The sequence below is a fragment of the Paramacrobiotus metropolitanus genome, unplaced genomic scaffold, assembly GCF_019649055.1.
Source record: "Paramacrobiotus metropolitanus isolate TYO unplaced genomic scaffold, Prichtersi_v1.0 Parri_scaffold0000006, whole genome shotgun sequence".
NCBI lineage: Eukaryota > Metazoa > Tardigrada > Eutardigrada > Parachela > Macrobiotidae > Paramacrobiotus > Paramacrobiotus metropolitanus.
This window is the reverse complement of record NW_026570226.1, coordinates 2,891,835-2,904,578: the sequence shown is the minus strand read 5'-3', so window position 1 is coordinate 2,904,578 and position 12,744 is coordinate 2,891,835. Positions and strand designations below refer to the sequence as shown.

At 43.3% G+C, this 12,744-nt stretch overlaps 2 protein-coding genes across 4 annotated transcripts; one reads left to right on the top strand and one right to left on the bottom strand.

Annotated features, from left to right (window-relative positions):
* Positions 1-478: 478 nt before the first annotated feature.
* On the top strand, positions 479-6,253 carry LOC129581750 (uncharacterized). The gene is made up of 10 exons (XM_055472971.1): positions 479-611; positions 673-1,080; positions 3,472-3,690; positions 3,840-4,457; positions 4,517-4,713; positions 4,770-5,062; positions 5,129-5,451; positions 5,536-5,635; positions 5,697-5,803; positions 5,862-6,253. Exons 2-10 carry the CDS (start codon positions 990-992, stop codon positions 5,906-5,908), a joined length of 1,995 nt encoding a protein of 664 aa, XP_055328946.1. The 5' UTR covers positions 479-611; positions 673-989; the 3' UTR covers positions 5,909-6,253.
* Positions 6,254-6,768: 515 nt separating this feature from the next.
* LOC129581755 (uncharacterized) lies at positions 6,769-11,857 on the bottom strand. 3 transcript variants are annotated; one of them, XR_008689531.1, is made up of 12 exons: positions 11,718-11,857; positions 11,009-11,271; positions 10,250-10,816; positions 9,835-10,155; positions 9,577-9,668; positions 8,902-9,522; positions 8,645-8,840; positions 8,289-8,582; positions 7,888-8,210; positions 7,667-7,775; positions 7,464-7,589; positions 6,769-7,348 (listed from the first exon to the last, which is right to left on the bottom strand). XR_008689531.1 is itself a non-coding variant. In XM_055472976.1 (6 exons), exons 2-5 carry the CDS (start codon positions 11,232-11,234, stop codon positions 9,583-9,585), a joined length of 1,200 nt encoding a protein of 399 aa, XP_055328951.1. In that variant the 5' UTR covers positions 11,235-11,271; positions 11,718-11,857; the 3' UTR covers positions 8,854-9,522; positions 9,577-9,582. The 3 variants fall into 3 exon arrangements, 1 of the variants encoding a protein (XP_055328951.1); XR_008689533.1 differs by having other exon boundaries at positions 6,769-7,340; XM_055472976.1 differs by lacking the exons at positions 6,769-7,348; positions 7,464-7,589; positions 7,667-7,775; ... (1 more) ...; positions 8,289-8,582; positions 8,645-8,840 and having other exon boundaries at positions 8,854-9,522.
* Between the last annotated feature and the right edge of the window lie 887 nt (positions 11,858-12,744).

Below are 12,744 nucleotides of genomic sequence, written 5' to 3'. Positions count from 1 at the left end.
CTGGCTTCGTCATGCGTTACCGTGCAGTTTTGCTTACATACTGTAAAATCCTGTTATTTCTAGCTTATTTTTAATGCAATCTTCGGTATAGAAGCTATTAATATTTTAATACATGAACACAAATTTTAATTTAGGAACTATTAATATTTTTTAACACATTAATAATAATATTATTATTTTCATACGGCAATTTAATACATTTCTTAAAGAATATGATCAGATCCTGAGTAATTGCAATGGAAAACAGTAATATTGATACCAATACCGGGAGTTTAATGTCCTTGGCTATGTTTCAAACGGCAGTGCGGCACTATTCCGGTGTGTGCGTTCATCCATATCTACATTCTGCTAATGGTTGTCTGTTTCGTGTAGGCGCAACCTCAATAATGCGCTTTTGTGTGCTCAGTGAAGAGACTGAGCGCACGTATGTCCTTTACCAGCGCCGTGCTATATATGGGAACTGTACAATGGTTTAAACTGCTCCTTTGGAACCGTATCCCAGCCAGACAGCACCACCTCCAGCATTAGAGAATGCACAGGCTGGTTTCGCGCCCACAATTACTACCCATACCAGTTTGATTTAGTGGACAAAGACCCACGCTTCGAAGACGGTACGTATCATTCCAGTTGGGGTCACTCGTTTAAATAATTCTCATTTTGTGCGCATTGCAGTTGATGTGATCGCTTTGTCGCGTTGTACCAAACGATTTTTTGGCGTCCATGAAAGAAACGATTCTGTAGCTGTCTTGAGAAGTGCAAGCGTTACTCCAAGATTTTGTTCTGTATGGCGCGTGACGTTTTGGTATCGGCTGTCCGATTACCCAGTCTTCGATTCTGCCAGTCCACAAAACCAGTTCCACCTTAAAGTGTTTGTCGAAAATACTGGACAAGCATTTCCAACTGAACAGATCTGGGGAAGAGAAGAGGATTATAACGGTGTTCTTCCCAACGTTTGGTATTCCGGCCAAGCTGTTGTTCATCGCTCCGAGATGTTCGCATTATACTGGTTCGCTTATCATAACGACAACTGTGAGAGTGATCGCAAATCAATCGCTCTGGATACCATCACATTCCAACTTGGTCAGTACAAATCTACACACCCTGTCGCAGAAGGTTAATATGTCGTGTGTAGCCGGCAGGAAGGTTGACGGGTGGTTGACGCTCAATGAAGGTCATCAACCTTTCTCTAAAGGTCATCAACCTTTCTGATTAGCCTCTTAAGGTCATCAACCTTTTCGATCAACCTTTTCTAAAAGTCATCAACCTTTTTGCAGAAAATTTTGCGTCTTTTTGGCGAAGGTTATCCTCATAGCTGCCCAACATAACATTCACCGATTTTATTTTTTTGCTTACTGCTTGTCTGTCTAAGCTTATTCAACCTTAACATTTTCTTATATTTCTTTCTCGCTGTCCATTGATTTAAAAAGGACGCCGGGTGCGTATTCGAAGACATTGCGGTTATACGAAATCACTTGGGTCATAATAGTATGCGCTCAGAGTAGTCGAAGCCACAGTGCTAGGACTGTCCTTTGCTAAATGTTCAGCTATACGAACTAGAAAGAAGTACCGAATTAGAGATTGACAATTCGGAGCACAGCACTTCAAAATTAAGGCGAAAGCCGCAGATCTCTTTATTTGGTTATCGTGTTCGCGCTATTTGTGCACTCTATCCGTAACAACTTTCCGAACCGCTGTGCTTTAGGACTAAAAACTTATGAACACTACCGCCTTTTGCATATTAATGGAGACCGAGATTTGGGCGTTATTGCACTCCTCGTTTTAGTGATGGTTGTATTGGTAGTCCACCTGTCTGTCGAAAGTTCTAAGCCTTTCTTTAAAAATCATCAACTATTGTGTGAACTTTATCAACCTTTCCAGAAAGTTGATCAACCTTTCTGCAAAGGTCATCAACCTTTCTGCAAAGGTCATCAACCTTTCTGTAAAGTTTATCAACCTTTCTTCAAATTCCATCAACCTTTTTTTAAAGGTCATTCCTTCGTTTTGCAAGAGCTCATGATATGATGCCTCACAAAAAAACTGAGTTGCGGTCAGTGGTATCAGTCGATAGCGATGGCAAAATAATTAGAAGAAAGACCGACTGCTATTTCTTATTTCAGCTGATCTTCATCATAGCTGCATTTAAATATATTTGCATGCGTAACTGGCAGAAAGGTCGATTGGTGGATATAGATGTTTAATGAATTCGCATCCACCCATCTGCCGAGCCTACCCGTCGGTGTCGATTGATCTAACAATGACATCATTGGGTGCATTCAAGCCCACTTGTAAGTGTCAGTGCACGCCATCACTGCTAGGTTGATGCAGTTATCCATATGTATTGTAACAGTAGCCGATCTGGCTGCTGTTCTAGTGGGTTGGCGTGTTGACCTTACCACGATGTTGTGTAGGCTGTTGGGACGAAAGGGCTGGCACGACCGGCAACGATGCTGGCCGGGACTGCTCTTACTGACGTAACGCAATTACTGAACGTAACAACGGAAGTTCACGGCATGTTTAATGACAAGAACAATGCAACACAGGGAACAAGGATTAGACAAGAGTTTAACAAGCAGAACAAGCTGATCAAGCTGATGCAAGCTGTAACAAGCGAGGGCAAGACTGAATTCTAGAAATTGTGAAGAAGAACAGCTAGCCGGTAAAATAAAGAGAATTCATAACGGCATGATGAACCATGACTGGGTGGTCTTATGGGTTGTACAACTTTTATCGCTACAGTATTTATCACTCTGCCTGCATGCCGTTTGACGTTTTTATCTTCCAGTTAAATCGTTCCCTTTAAAAATTTTAACAGAACCCTAGAGATAGACGAGAAGCGCATCAGGCGACTTTGCCCATTAGCTGGCTCTCTCCGTTGACTAATGCGTTCCCCACCAGCCTTTTTCTCTTGTATAGATCTTGGGAAACTTCAAGATCAACATTGCAAAAGGGAGAGAAAACATTTTTTAGAAGGTTTTGGTACCGCATAAATTGCTGCTCGAGGCGAAAAACGCAAATGAGAGTAACTTTTTGAAAGACGATAGGCTTAAGATTCATTCTATGCGTAGCACCCAAAATGTGTTTTCCTGCGTACCTGTTTTCAAAGTGCTCTGATTTACGTTATGCGCTCGCAACAACGTGACCTCATCGCACAGACATGATATCGACCCGTCAAGAAGTCGAGCTAGCGTTCTGCTATACTGTCTTAGTTTTCTTAGGTATCTTAGTTCTATTGGATTTTTATATTACTTAAATTTTCTTCAATTTTTTAGGTTTTATTTGTTTTCCTTAGCCGTCAAAACAGCCGTTGCGTTTCCTACAACAGACTAAAATGCTATCTTACAACGGCAGTTAAGCGGGCTGGCCTTGTTAAGTCCCGAGTTTTACGACAGTGTACATACTGCACTTGATTATGAAAAAAGGCTGCAGTGCTCGTGCACTGCAATTGTGTTAATAAAATCCTTGTCCTTGCAGCCAGAAGCGCAAACGCCAGCCAGGACGATGCAATATGCACGAATTCCTCGACTGTGAACCTGGATGCAGCGACAAATGCGACTACTCAAACAAGTACTTCCGCATGGACTACATCGCAACCAGCTACACTGCTTACCTCAACGGAACACACGACAACAGAACCCACAACGTCCATGACATCTTCCCCTTCACGAGCAACGCCCACTACGACGACAACCGGTATTTCAAAACACTTGCATACTAAAGTTATTAACAGAATGAGCGAGCGATCAGGAGAAGTTAGTTGTGTTGATAACGTAAACCTGCCTGTTCGTCTTTGTGCTGCAACGCCACCATGGTACTGTGCCATCAAAATGATCGTTTTACAGGGGTTCATACTATTCAACCCAATTTCTCCGCACACCTGCAGAACGCTATCAACAAGGATACATATCCGAATAACACTTCTTACTACACGCAATCGACACACCATGTTCTGAACATTATTCAAAGCGCTGTCAACAACGAAAGTGTGGAACTCACTTTCAACGACATCTTTACAATTGCAACCTACTTTCAAGAATTTGCCGGAGCAGAAATCCCCGATGATTTACCAGAGGGATCTCAGAACGACGCCTTAAATACGCTGTTGCAGATCACAGACCAGATAGTTATTGCGGAGGAATCTGGGAAATCAGCCGTAGCGGCAACAAATGACGGATATGATGCTGCATCCATTATTTACCAGGCATTGGAAACACTGTACAACAATCTACCGCCAACGGATGCACCTTATGTCTTTAACGAAACGCTTTCATTCACATTTGCGCATGTTCTTCAAATCAACGCTTCTTCGCAATTCGATGATTTCAAATTCCACACAAAGATGGACATTGTCGGCTTTAACCGTGGAATACTGACTTCAGCCGGCTCAAATTTAAGCAGCGTTCCTGTAACTTCGATTTCGTTTAAGGACGATGTTTTGCGGGAAGCCTTCAACGAGCTAAGTGAGTTCGTGAAGGAAATATGTTTCTTTTGCAAGTGCAGACATTAGTTTCTTTTGTAGAACAAACAGCCAGCGAAACCAACGTAAAATTCGCATTCTCTCTATCCGCGATGCCGGCATTCAAGTTCGCCCGATACATTCCAGCCAGTGAAGTGCGACAAAGGTCAAGTCCTTTAGTATTATTGGCATCAGTGGGACACAATTCGAAGCGGAAAGATATAATAACCGTTCGCCACAACGTCGACCAGTTGTTTAATGTAAAATCCGATTTGCTTCTCCAGTCCGTAGTTACGTTACCGAGTATCTTTTCCAGTTTCCGTCAGGAGCAAGGAGACAGCACCAGTGCATCTTCCTCGATTATACCTCTAAGCAGTGGTCGACAGATGGATGCAGAGTAACGGCTAAATACCCCAAATGGAGCGATACGGTTGTGGAGTGCACGTGCGACCATTTAACGCCCTTCTCTCTTTTATTGACGCTATGTGGCAGCTTATCCAACTCGTTCGCCTCGAAGGATAAACCGTTTACTCTTGATTTGGCCATCGTGACCACAATGACAACGGCTGTCTCTACACTCTGTTGCCTGATTGCCTTGGTTATAATAGTGTAAGTATGGGACACTTGATAAGAAGTTGGTTGTTAATTACTATTTACTACAGATAGTGTTTTCAGTGTAAAAACTTGGCGAAGAGAAGTCGTCTATGACGAAAAGAACTTTATTCGAACCGGATTGTGGATAGCGCTGTTCGGGATGTACTGCTTTATAATCTCCTCAAAGTTGATGGTTTATTTCCCGGAATTGTGTGGACAGCAATTTTGTCTAATCAACGCCATTCTTGTGCACTGGTTTGCGTTAATGAGTGTTGCTTGGACAGCTGTTCAAACAGTGCGCATTATTCAAATTGTGCGGCGTCCGTTAGAACATGGAAAAAGAAGATCGCTTCCTACCGACAATTATTACGGATTCAACATAAAAAACTGGCTTGCAGCGACACGTAAGCTCTGTTGTAGTGTTTTTGGGACTATAGAATCAGTTGCTTCCATTTCTGCTTTCATATAATTGGTTGATATGATTTCAGTTATCCCCAGTATATTTCCTTTCCTTGCCTCGATGCCGGAGTTTTCCGAGAGCTTAGCGCCCCTTCTGGGCGGATATGGCTATGCAAGCCATGAAAAATGGTAACCAGCAAATACGGCGTTTTTTTTTGCCGGCAGAACTGTAAACAGAGTTTCGTTATAGGTGCTGGTTGGGCGACGATAATACCTGGATACCATGGGTGACCTTCATTGTGCCTGTATCACTGGTTGCTTTGCTCAACGTCTCAGCCGTGATATTATACGTTATCTGTGAGTTCTATTTTCAAAATACGAAGCACTTAATTACTTAATTAATCTCTGTTTATAGCAACCCGTAAACTTCAGAAAGACCATTGCAGTACTAGACAAGCGTAACGGTGTGCACGGGGATCCTGTTAAGCAAAGACTTCACGGTGTCATCATAAACACTGGCCTGATGGGTTGTGTCTGGTTGAGCATGTGGCTGGCGCTGTTCTCATGCGTTGTTGATGAAACCGAAACGCTACCCTACGTGTTTGTTATCCTGCTGACAGTCGCTTGCGGATCGCAAGCAGTCTACTTAATCTTCTTCGAGGCAATCATTCCGGATAAGCAGCGGAAGCGTCGGAATGGTTACGATATTTATATCCAGGGGAGCAGTGATGTATCGACACGAACTTAACCGTAAACATGGAACCGTCTGAAACGTTAGATTTTTGTGAAAATTTTTGGGCTCATGTTGATCATAGGACCAATTTTATATGCTGACTATAATAAACGTGAAAAAAAGCGTACACTGTTCTTATATAATATTATTGCAATCTAAGCTCAAAATCGACACCTGGCACACCTCATAAAGTTATAATCACCTGATTTCCGATTGTGGCAAGTGGAACAGCCAATAGCATTCTGCTTTCAGTATTTCGTCGTCGTTTTCAACAATAAAACTACTGTGTTATTTCATCCGGTACATACCGGTATCACAGTAATGTGCAAGACATTTGAACTGGTTATTAATTTGTACCAGAGTCATGTATTTGCCAACCGGATTAACCTGTGCAAGCAGCTTTCACCCGCAGACGCTAAATACGCGAAAGCAAAACAACAGATATTATGTTTGTCTTTCGAACATGTAGATTTGCCTTCCGTGAATAACCACTGTTTTAATTATAAACAGATACCTATAGGGAAACAAAAATGAAATACGAGTCCGGCGAGTGTAAACACGTCGTCGTCGCTGAGCACAAGAGCTGGAGTGCGGATTGGCTGCTCGGCAAGGGACCGATGTAGGGAGCGAGAAAATGTCATGGCACGCAATAATAGTCTCGGTTGACTAAATCATTGGCCATGGCTTTTATTTGTTTGTCTTTCGCACTGTATCGTTCGTCTGCTTCTGGCAACCATTTTGATGTTGCAAGTTTGTCAACGATTAAAGTGAACAAAAATTAAAAAATTACTTGAAAACACCGCAACTGGACCTCCTCAGATCTATTCGATGTAGCGCGGCCCGGCATTAATTAGGAGTAACGCTGCGCTCGTTGCTGCTGTTGGAATTGCTGACAGGATTCTTTGAACTCTTATCAGAAATTATTCCTTGGAATACGATGATGTAGATCGCCTGAGATCCACAAGCAACAGTCAACAGTAAAACAAAGACATAATTCCACGTCGGATCAACAATAAAGCAGGAGAAGAGCGCTAACCACACGCTCAACCAGATCAATCCCATCAAACCGGTGTTGATGATCACTCCGTGAACCCTCTGCTTAACCAGACCGGCATATTCCCCATTACGTTCTTCGGAGACCGAAAGCCTTTTTCTGCGCTTCTTCTTTGCTAACAACAACAGAAAATTCTCAGAGCATTCTTCAGTTCGTAAACGTAGCGCGAATACTGAAAATAGTAGAATATAGCGCTCCGTAACGGCGTCTGGTTTGGAATGGTAACTCACTTATCTCGCTGACCATGTACACTAGGACTGTCGCTATATTCAGCACGGCCTGCAGTCGATAGAGGTGCAATAAAGGTCACCCATGGAATGATTGGAATCCACGAATGTTCGCCGTTCAACCAGCACCTACAGATGTATGTAGACTGTCTGATTACTGTATTTTTGCGCAGTGCTGGATGTAACTTCATCTGGCGGTTGGTTACCATTTTTCGTGATGTGCATAGCCGAAGCCACCAAGGAAGCTTGTTATGTTACCGATGTTCTCAAAAATATGTGGCATCGATGCGAGCAAAGGGAACACGCCAGGGATAACTAAAATACACAGTCAATCCCAAATATCGCAAGATCGAATCGATTATAGACTTCGAAGTTCGAGCGAGCTTCGCAAACAGATGCGCCAGTTAAAAACAAACATATTTCTTACGGCTAGTGGCTAACCACGTTTTCAGCTTAGTCGCGTGACGTCTGTCTCCTGGAAGGTGTCTCCTTTTCCAATACTGTTCCGGATAAAGTATCAACTGGATGACACCGACAGTTTGGACTAAAGTCCATCCCACACTCATCAGAACAAACCAGTGCACTAAAATACCGCTAGCTAAGCAGAACTTCTGTCCGCAGATTTCAGGAACAAACACCATCAGCTGCGAGAAAATGGTAAACAGATACATTCCGAATAGCGCCATCCATAAACCCATCCGAGTACATGTCACTTCATCAAAAATTACTCGTTTCCGAAAAAGCTTTACCCTGAAAAAAATTATTGTCATAAATACGTACCAAAATTGTCTCCATCATTTCTTATTACGTTCTCGAAAAACAGCTTACATGATTATCAGCAAAGCTAAGAAGCAACAGACAGTGGAAACACGAAGTCGTCGCGGTGGTTACAACAGCCAAATCCAAAGTGAGTGGTTTATCCTTTAGAATAAAGGATTTGGACAAGCTGCCACACAATGTCAGCAGAAGCGAGAAGGGCGTCAAATGATTGCATGTGCATTCCACGGTTGTGCCGTCCCATTTCGGATGTTTAGCGGTTAAACGGCACCCGTCTCCTGACCATTGTTGAGAAGTGTAATTCAGAAAGATACACTTATGCTGTCTTTTCGCTCCAGATGGATACTGTAAGGGTTATGGTTGGGGCAGCGTTTAAAACTGTTTGTCAGAGTGTTTCGACTGCTTACATCAAACAGAACATCCACGTTGTGCTGAATGGTGATTATATCTCCCTGTTTAACATTTCCAGTCATAGAAGCTAGCAAAACAATCGGGCTTGTCCTTTCGTTCGAGTTCGTTTGTCGGGATGAATTTGGCGAACTGGAATGCCGGCATCGCGGACAGGAAAAGACGAAACAACTGGAGATGCTTTCGCGGTTGGTCCTGAAAAACATTTGCGACTGCAGTGCTAGGCATCTCTTAAGATTGAAGTTGTTGCACCCACTTGAACTTTCGAATGCCTCTTCAAGCGCTGCGTCTCTGAATGCAATACTTGCGATCGAAGAAGAACTGTCATTTGAGCTAGTAACAACGCCCATTGCCTTATCGAAGGCACTAACTTCCAGTTTCGTGCTCCGATTAAGGTTGGCAAACTGCGCAGAACTATCGATCAGCATAGCATGGACATGAACCACAGAGAAAGTATTATTAAACACGTATGGGTCTGCTTTAGATGGCAGTTTGTAGTACATCTGCTCCAGTGATTGGTAAATGATCGCTGCCGCATTGGGACCGTCTTCACTGTTAGCAGGTAATGCCAATTTTTCAGTGTTCTCCGCAATGACCATCTGGTCCGTTATCTGCAGCAATGTTTCAACTGCAGCTTGTTCTGCTCCTTCAGGCAAATTTGCTGGTACGCCTGATCCAGAAAATTTTCCAAAGAAGTGCGCCGTTTGCAGAATATCGTCAAAACCAAGACTTAACGAGTCATTTTGAACGGCACTGTGAATGACAGCGAGTACATTGGATGGCGACTGGGTAAAGTAGGCTGTCTCGTTAGGACAGGTGTTGTTACTCATGGCCATCTCCAGTGCCACAGATACTGGCGATTTTGTAGGGGGAATTTCTGCGAAGAATTTGATAAGCAAACGACTTTATAATCTGCAAGAACAATGTTTACTTGGGATCACTGTTGAAGGCTCCGGAGTCTTAGTTGCTGTGACAATACAGTCGCTGCAGTCAGTGGATCGGTCAATGTCGTGGCGAGTGATTCTGCAAACGCAAATACAATCTTTTTATGGAGTACTGTACTTCTATAAAGAGGGCTACATTAAATTTTATGAGCAATTGCAGCGTCATTTTAGGTCAACTGATTTGGTGGCAATCAGCGTCAATAGGTCCTGGAATACTTAATTTACATTCAAATTTCGGTATATACCTGACGATGTAGTGTAATGCAACGTTTCCGTAGTCACTTCGGAAGTTGCGTTTGGGAAAACCCTTGAGCTGGATGAGACGGTAACGTCGGTGGCAGATAAGGGCGAAGGAGAGGCCATCGTGGAGGTTTTCGAATCTGTGGTGGTTTCCGTTGGTATCGTGGTGCTCCTCAAAGTTGTTGTGGGCTCTGATACAGTTGTAGAAGAGGAGCTAGTTGTAGAAGATGTTACGGGGGAGCTAGTTTCAACTGTCGAAACAGTGCTTGCAGTTGTAGTTGTCGATACAGTAGTGATCATGGTGGTTGATTCTGAGCAATTTCTTACTAAAAATACAAGGAATGTATACAAATCTAAATTTCTGCGGCAAAAACCGCAAGTTTTCGGTAGCTTGTGGTCAGCCAACAATCGTTCACGAACCTGCTTTGACGCTGATAGCATCCAGCATTATGGGACTCACACTGAAGTCGCAGTTATTGTGGTCGGCCAAAAACGAAAAACTAACTCGCGGAGACATAACGTGGAAATCCTCTAAATCCCCGCTTTCACTGGAGAATATGGAATCGATATCCGCCTGCAGGACGGGCACGTCTACATAGTGCCAAACGTCAGGGGAGAAGGCGACAGGATCCTGCTCTGATAGTTTCCACAGTGGACGCAAGCGCATAAGGTCCCCTCCCGAGATGTAGCCGCCCGGGTCTGGATAACCGTCGTCGATTGAGGGAATCCAAAAATCATTCCGGTTGCCACCTTTTTTCAAGTCGTCTTTATAGTAAATTTCGATGTCCACCTCGAGATCGATTGGCTCTATCGGTTGGTCAATAGGTGTGGGGCGACGCAGCTGATACCAAAAAGACAATATAACCGGGCTACCTGATTCCCGGTTAACTCTTGGGGTTCTTAAGCGCGCCCTCGCCTCGTATCTAGGGACCGCAGTGTTGTCGAGGCCGGGTTTCAAAGTGCAACGCGAAACAGCGATTACAACACCTAAAAGCAGTTATAGAGAGGCGCAGTTTTAATGCCGGAGGCTCTAATTTATTGTTTTTGAATCTGTAAATTTTTGGAGTATAATTCGTTGATCGCAAGTTACTGACAGACACTAAAACAGCAAGAAATGCAATTTGTAAAGAACAGTACTGCAGTAACACCGGAAGTTGAAACAGCACATACGAGACTTACCCACTTCATTCGTACCGCTTTCCTCGTCTTCAATTAAATCGAACTGGTATCCGTCCCGCCCATACATCCCGCTCCCGTTGTAGTTGCTACGGTACCATGTGGCGTCTGGCTGCGAACAAGCCGCAATGACTCCCTCGGACGCGTCCGGCTGCGCTACCGTTCCCATATCACATGACGCCAACGGCTCCAAACACTCTGTGGGTTGTTGCACAGACTTCGGCTTCATCACTGGACACGAACCGATTGAGAGAACGCAGTCACAGCTGAAACCGATCAGAATACGATTTTGTCTACTTAAGATTGTATCATGTATGTAATGTATTTTTAACACTTTAATACCGATTTATACTGCGACATAACAGTCAATCATTCCACTACAGCCATTACTGCACAATCAAGAATGCACCATATGTAATGTAGTGTAAGGTATTATTTATTCGGGTTGAGCTCAATAGAACTGACAGCGTCCTAGTTCAAATCTAAATGCCTGTGTTCACTTCCTCGCTAAGTTTTATCTATTGTAGTCGTGATAAAACGAGAATTCGACCATGAAGTCAAGTGTTGATAAAAATCATTCGTCCGTCGGCTTTATGACATGAGTGCTAGCAAGTTATCCAAGTTGTCACAGCTGTATCACTTTGTGACGTAATAATTAAGTACCATAAAATACTATTATTTCCACTGAGCATTTACTTATATAAAGTCATACCGAATAATACCATCTGGGCTACGCGAAGGTGCCCGGTCATTCTCGTGATGACTTCGATGCCAGGGATCTGCAACACAGTGTCGAAATTTGTTACTCCTAATTTAGCCACCTATGCGTTCATCCAAACAGCTAAGCATTGCATATCATTCTTAAATAAATCGTAATCGGCAAATTTAGACGAGATTCTTTGATATACTGTTCAGACTGATGCGAGATGTCAGTATAGTTTCTTGTTATGAAACAGAAGTTGACAAGGCGCGTATTTTATGCGTCGATTAGAGTGATTCATCTCATGGCTTTAATGGGCACGCGAAATGTGAAAAAGTATTAGTTTTGTAAAGACGGTATTATTGCATAACTTTCCACCACTTGGCGCATTCTTAGTTCTACAATGTCTCTTGTTCAGATTGAGACGCATACAAGACGCGGAATTATCAATGAAATAAGTACAATTAGGGTACGTTTTCGTAGATACCGGCAAGATGAAACCGTTTCATTGTTTGCATACCGCCGTCCTGTGCGATAACGTTATCAACAACAATAGGTATACGCATTAGGTACAAGTTGTACCTACCGCGTATACCTACCGCGCATGACGTACAACTTGATACGCGGAGTGATCGGCACCTACTACCACGTACTCCCCAGAAAATCTATGGCACTCGTAGTACATCCGCTTTGAATCTGCCGATTCGGCTGGTTTCGAGAGAGAGATCGTATCACTGCTATATGCAAGTGTCATGCCGGCGAATTATAAGGCAACTGGCACGCATCCGCCGTCCAGTCGACAAACTAAGAAAGTTTACTGTATCTGTACTTGTAAAACCAACTAGCTGGTATTTTACCGGCATAGTTCTTGGATCTCTGCATATTTCTTGACTCCCTGAGCGTAGAGACTCTGGATCGAGCAAAATCAGTTCAGGCAACAAAGACCGTATGCAAGTAGTAAACGAGAAAATTGCTTGGGCTACACTTGCGAACGTCGTGATGCTTAGCTATTTTGGTGGCTGCTCTGATAAAGAAAGAA

Bases quoted from the DNA above. Each gene is read 5' to 3' on its own strand.
- LOC129581755 (XM_055472976.1), bottom strand. From the start codon at position 11,234: ATGAAGCCGAAGTCTGTGCAACAACCCACAGAGTGTTTGGAGCCGTTG. The intron at 10,156-10,249 runs GTTCGTGAACGA...TTGTATTTTTAG, and splicing joins TGCTATCAGCGTCAAAGCAG to TAAGAAATTGCTCAGAATCA. The intron at 9,669-9,834 runs GTATATACCGAA...TTGCGTTTGCAG, and splicing joins GCATTACACTACATCGTCAG to AATCACTCGCCACGACATTG.
- LOC129581750 (XM_055472971.1), top strand. From the start codon at position 990: ATGTTCGCATTATACTGGTTCGCTTATCATAACGACAACTGTGAGAGT. The intron at 3,691-3,839 runs GTATTTCAAAAC...ATCGTTTTACAG, and splicing joins GCCCACTACGACGACAACCG to GGGTTCATACTATTCAACCC. The intron at 5,452-5,535 runs GTAAGCTCTGTT...ATATGATTTCAG, and splicing joins AAACTGGCTTGCAGCGACAC to TTATCCCCAGTATATTTCCT.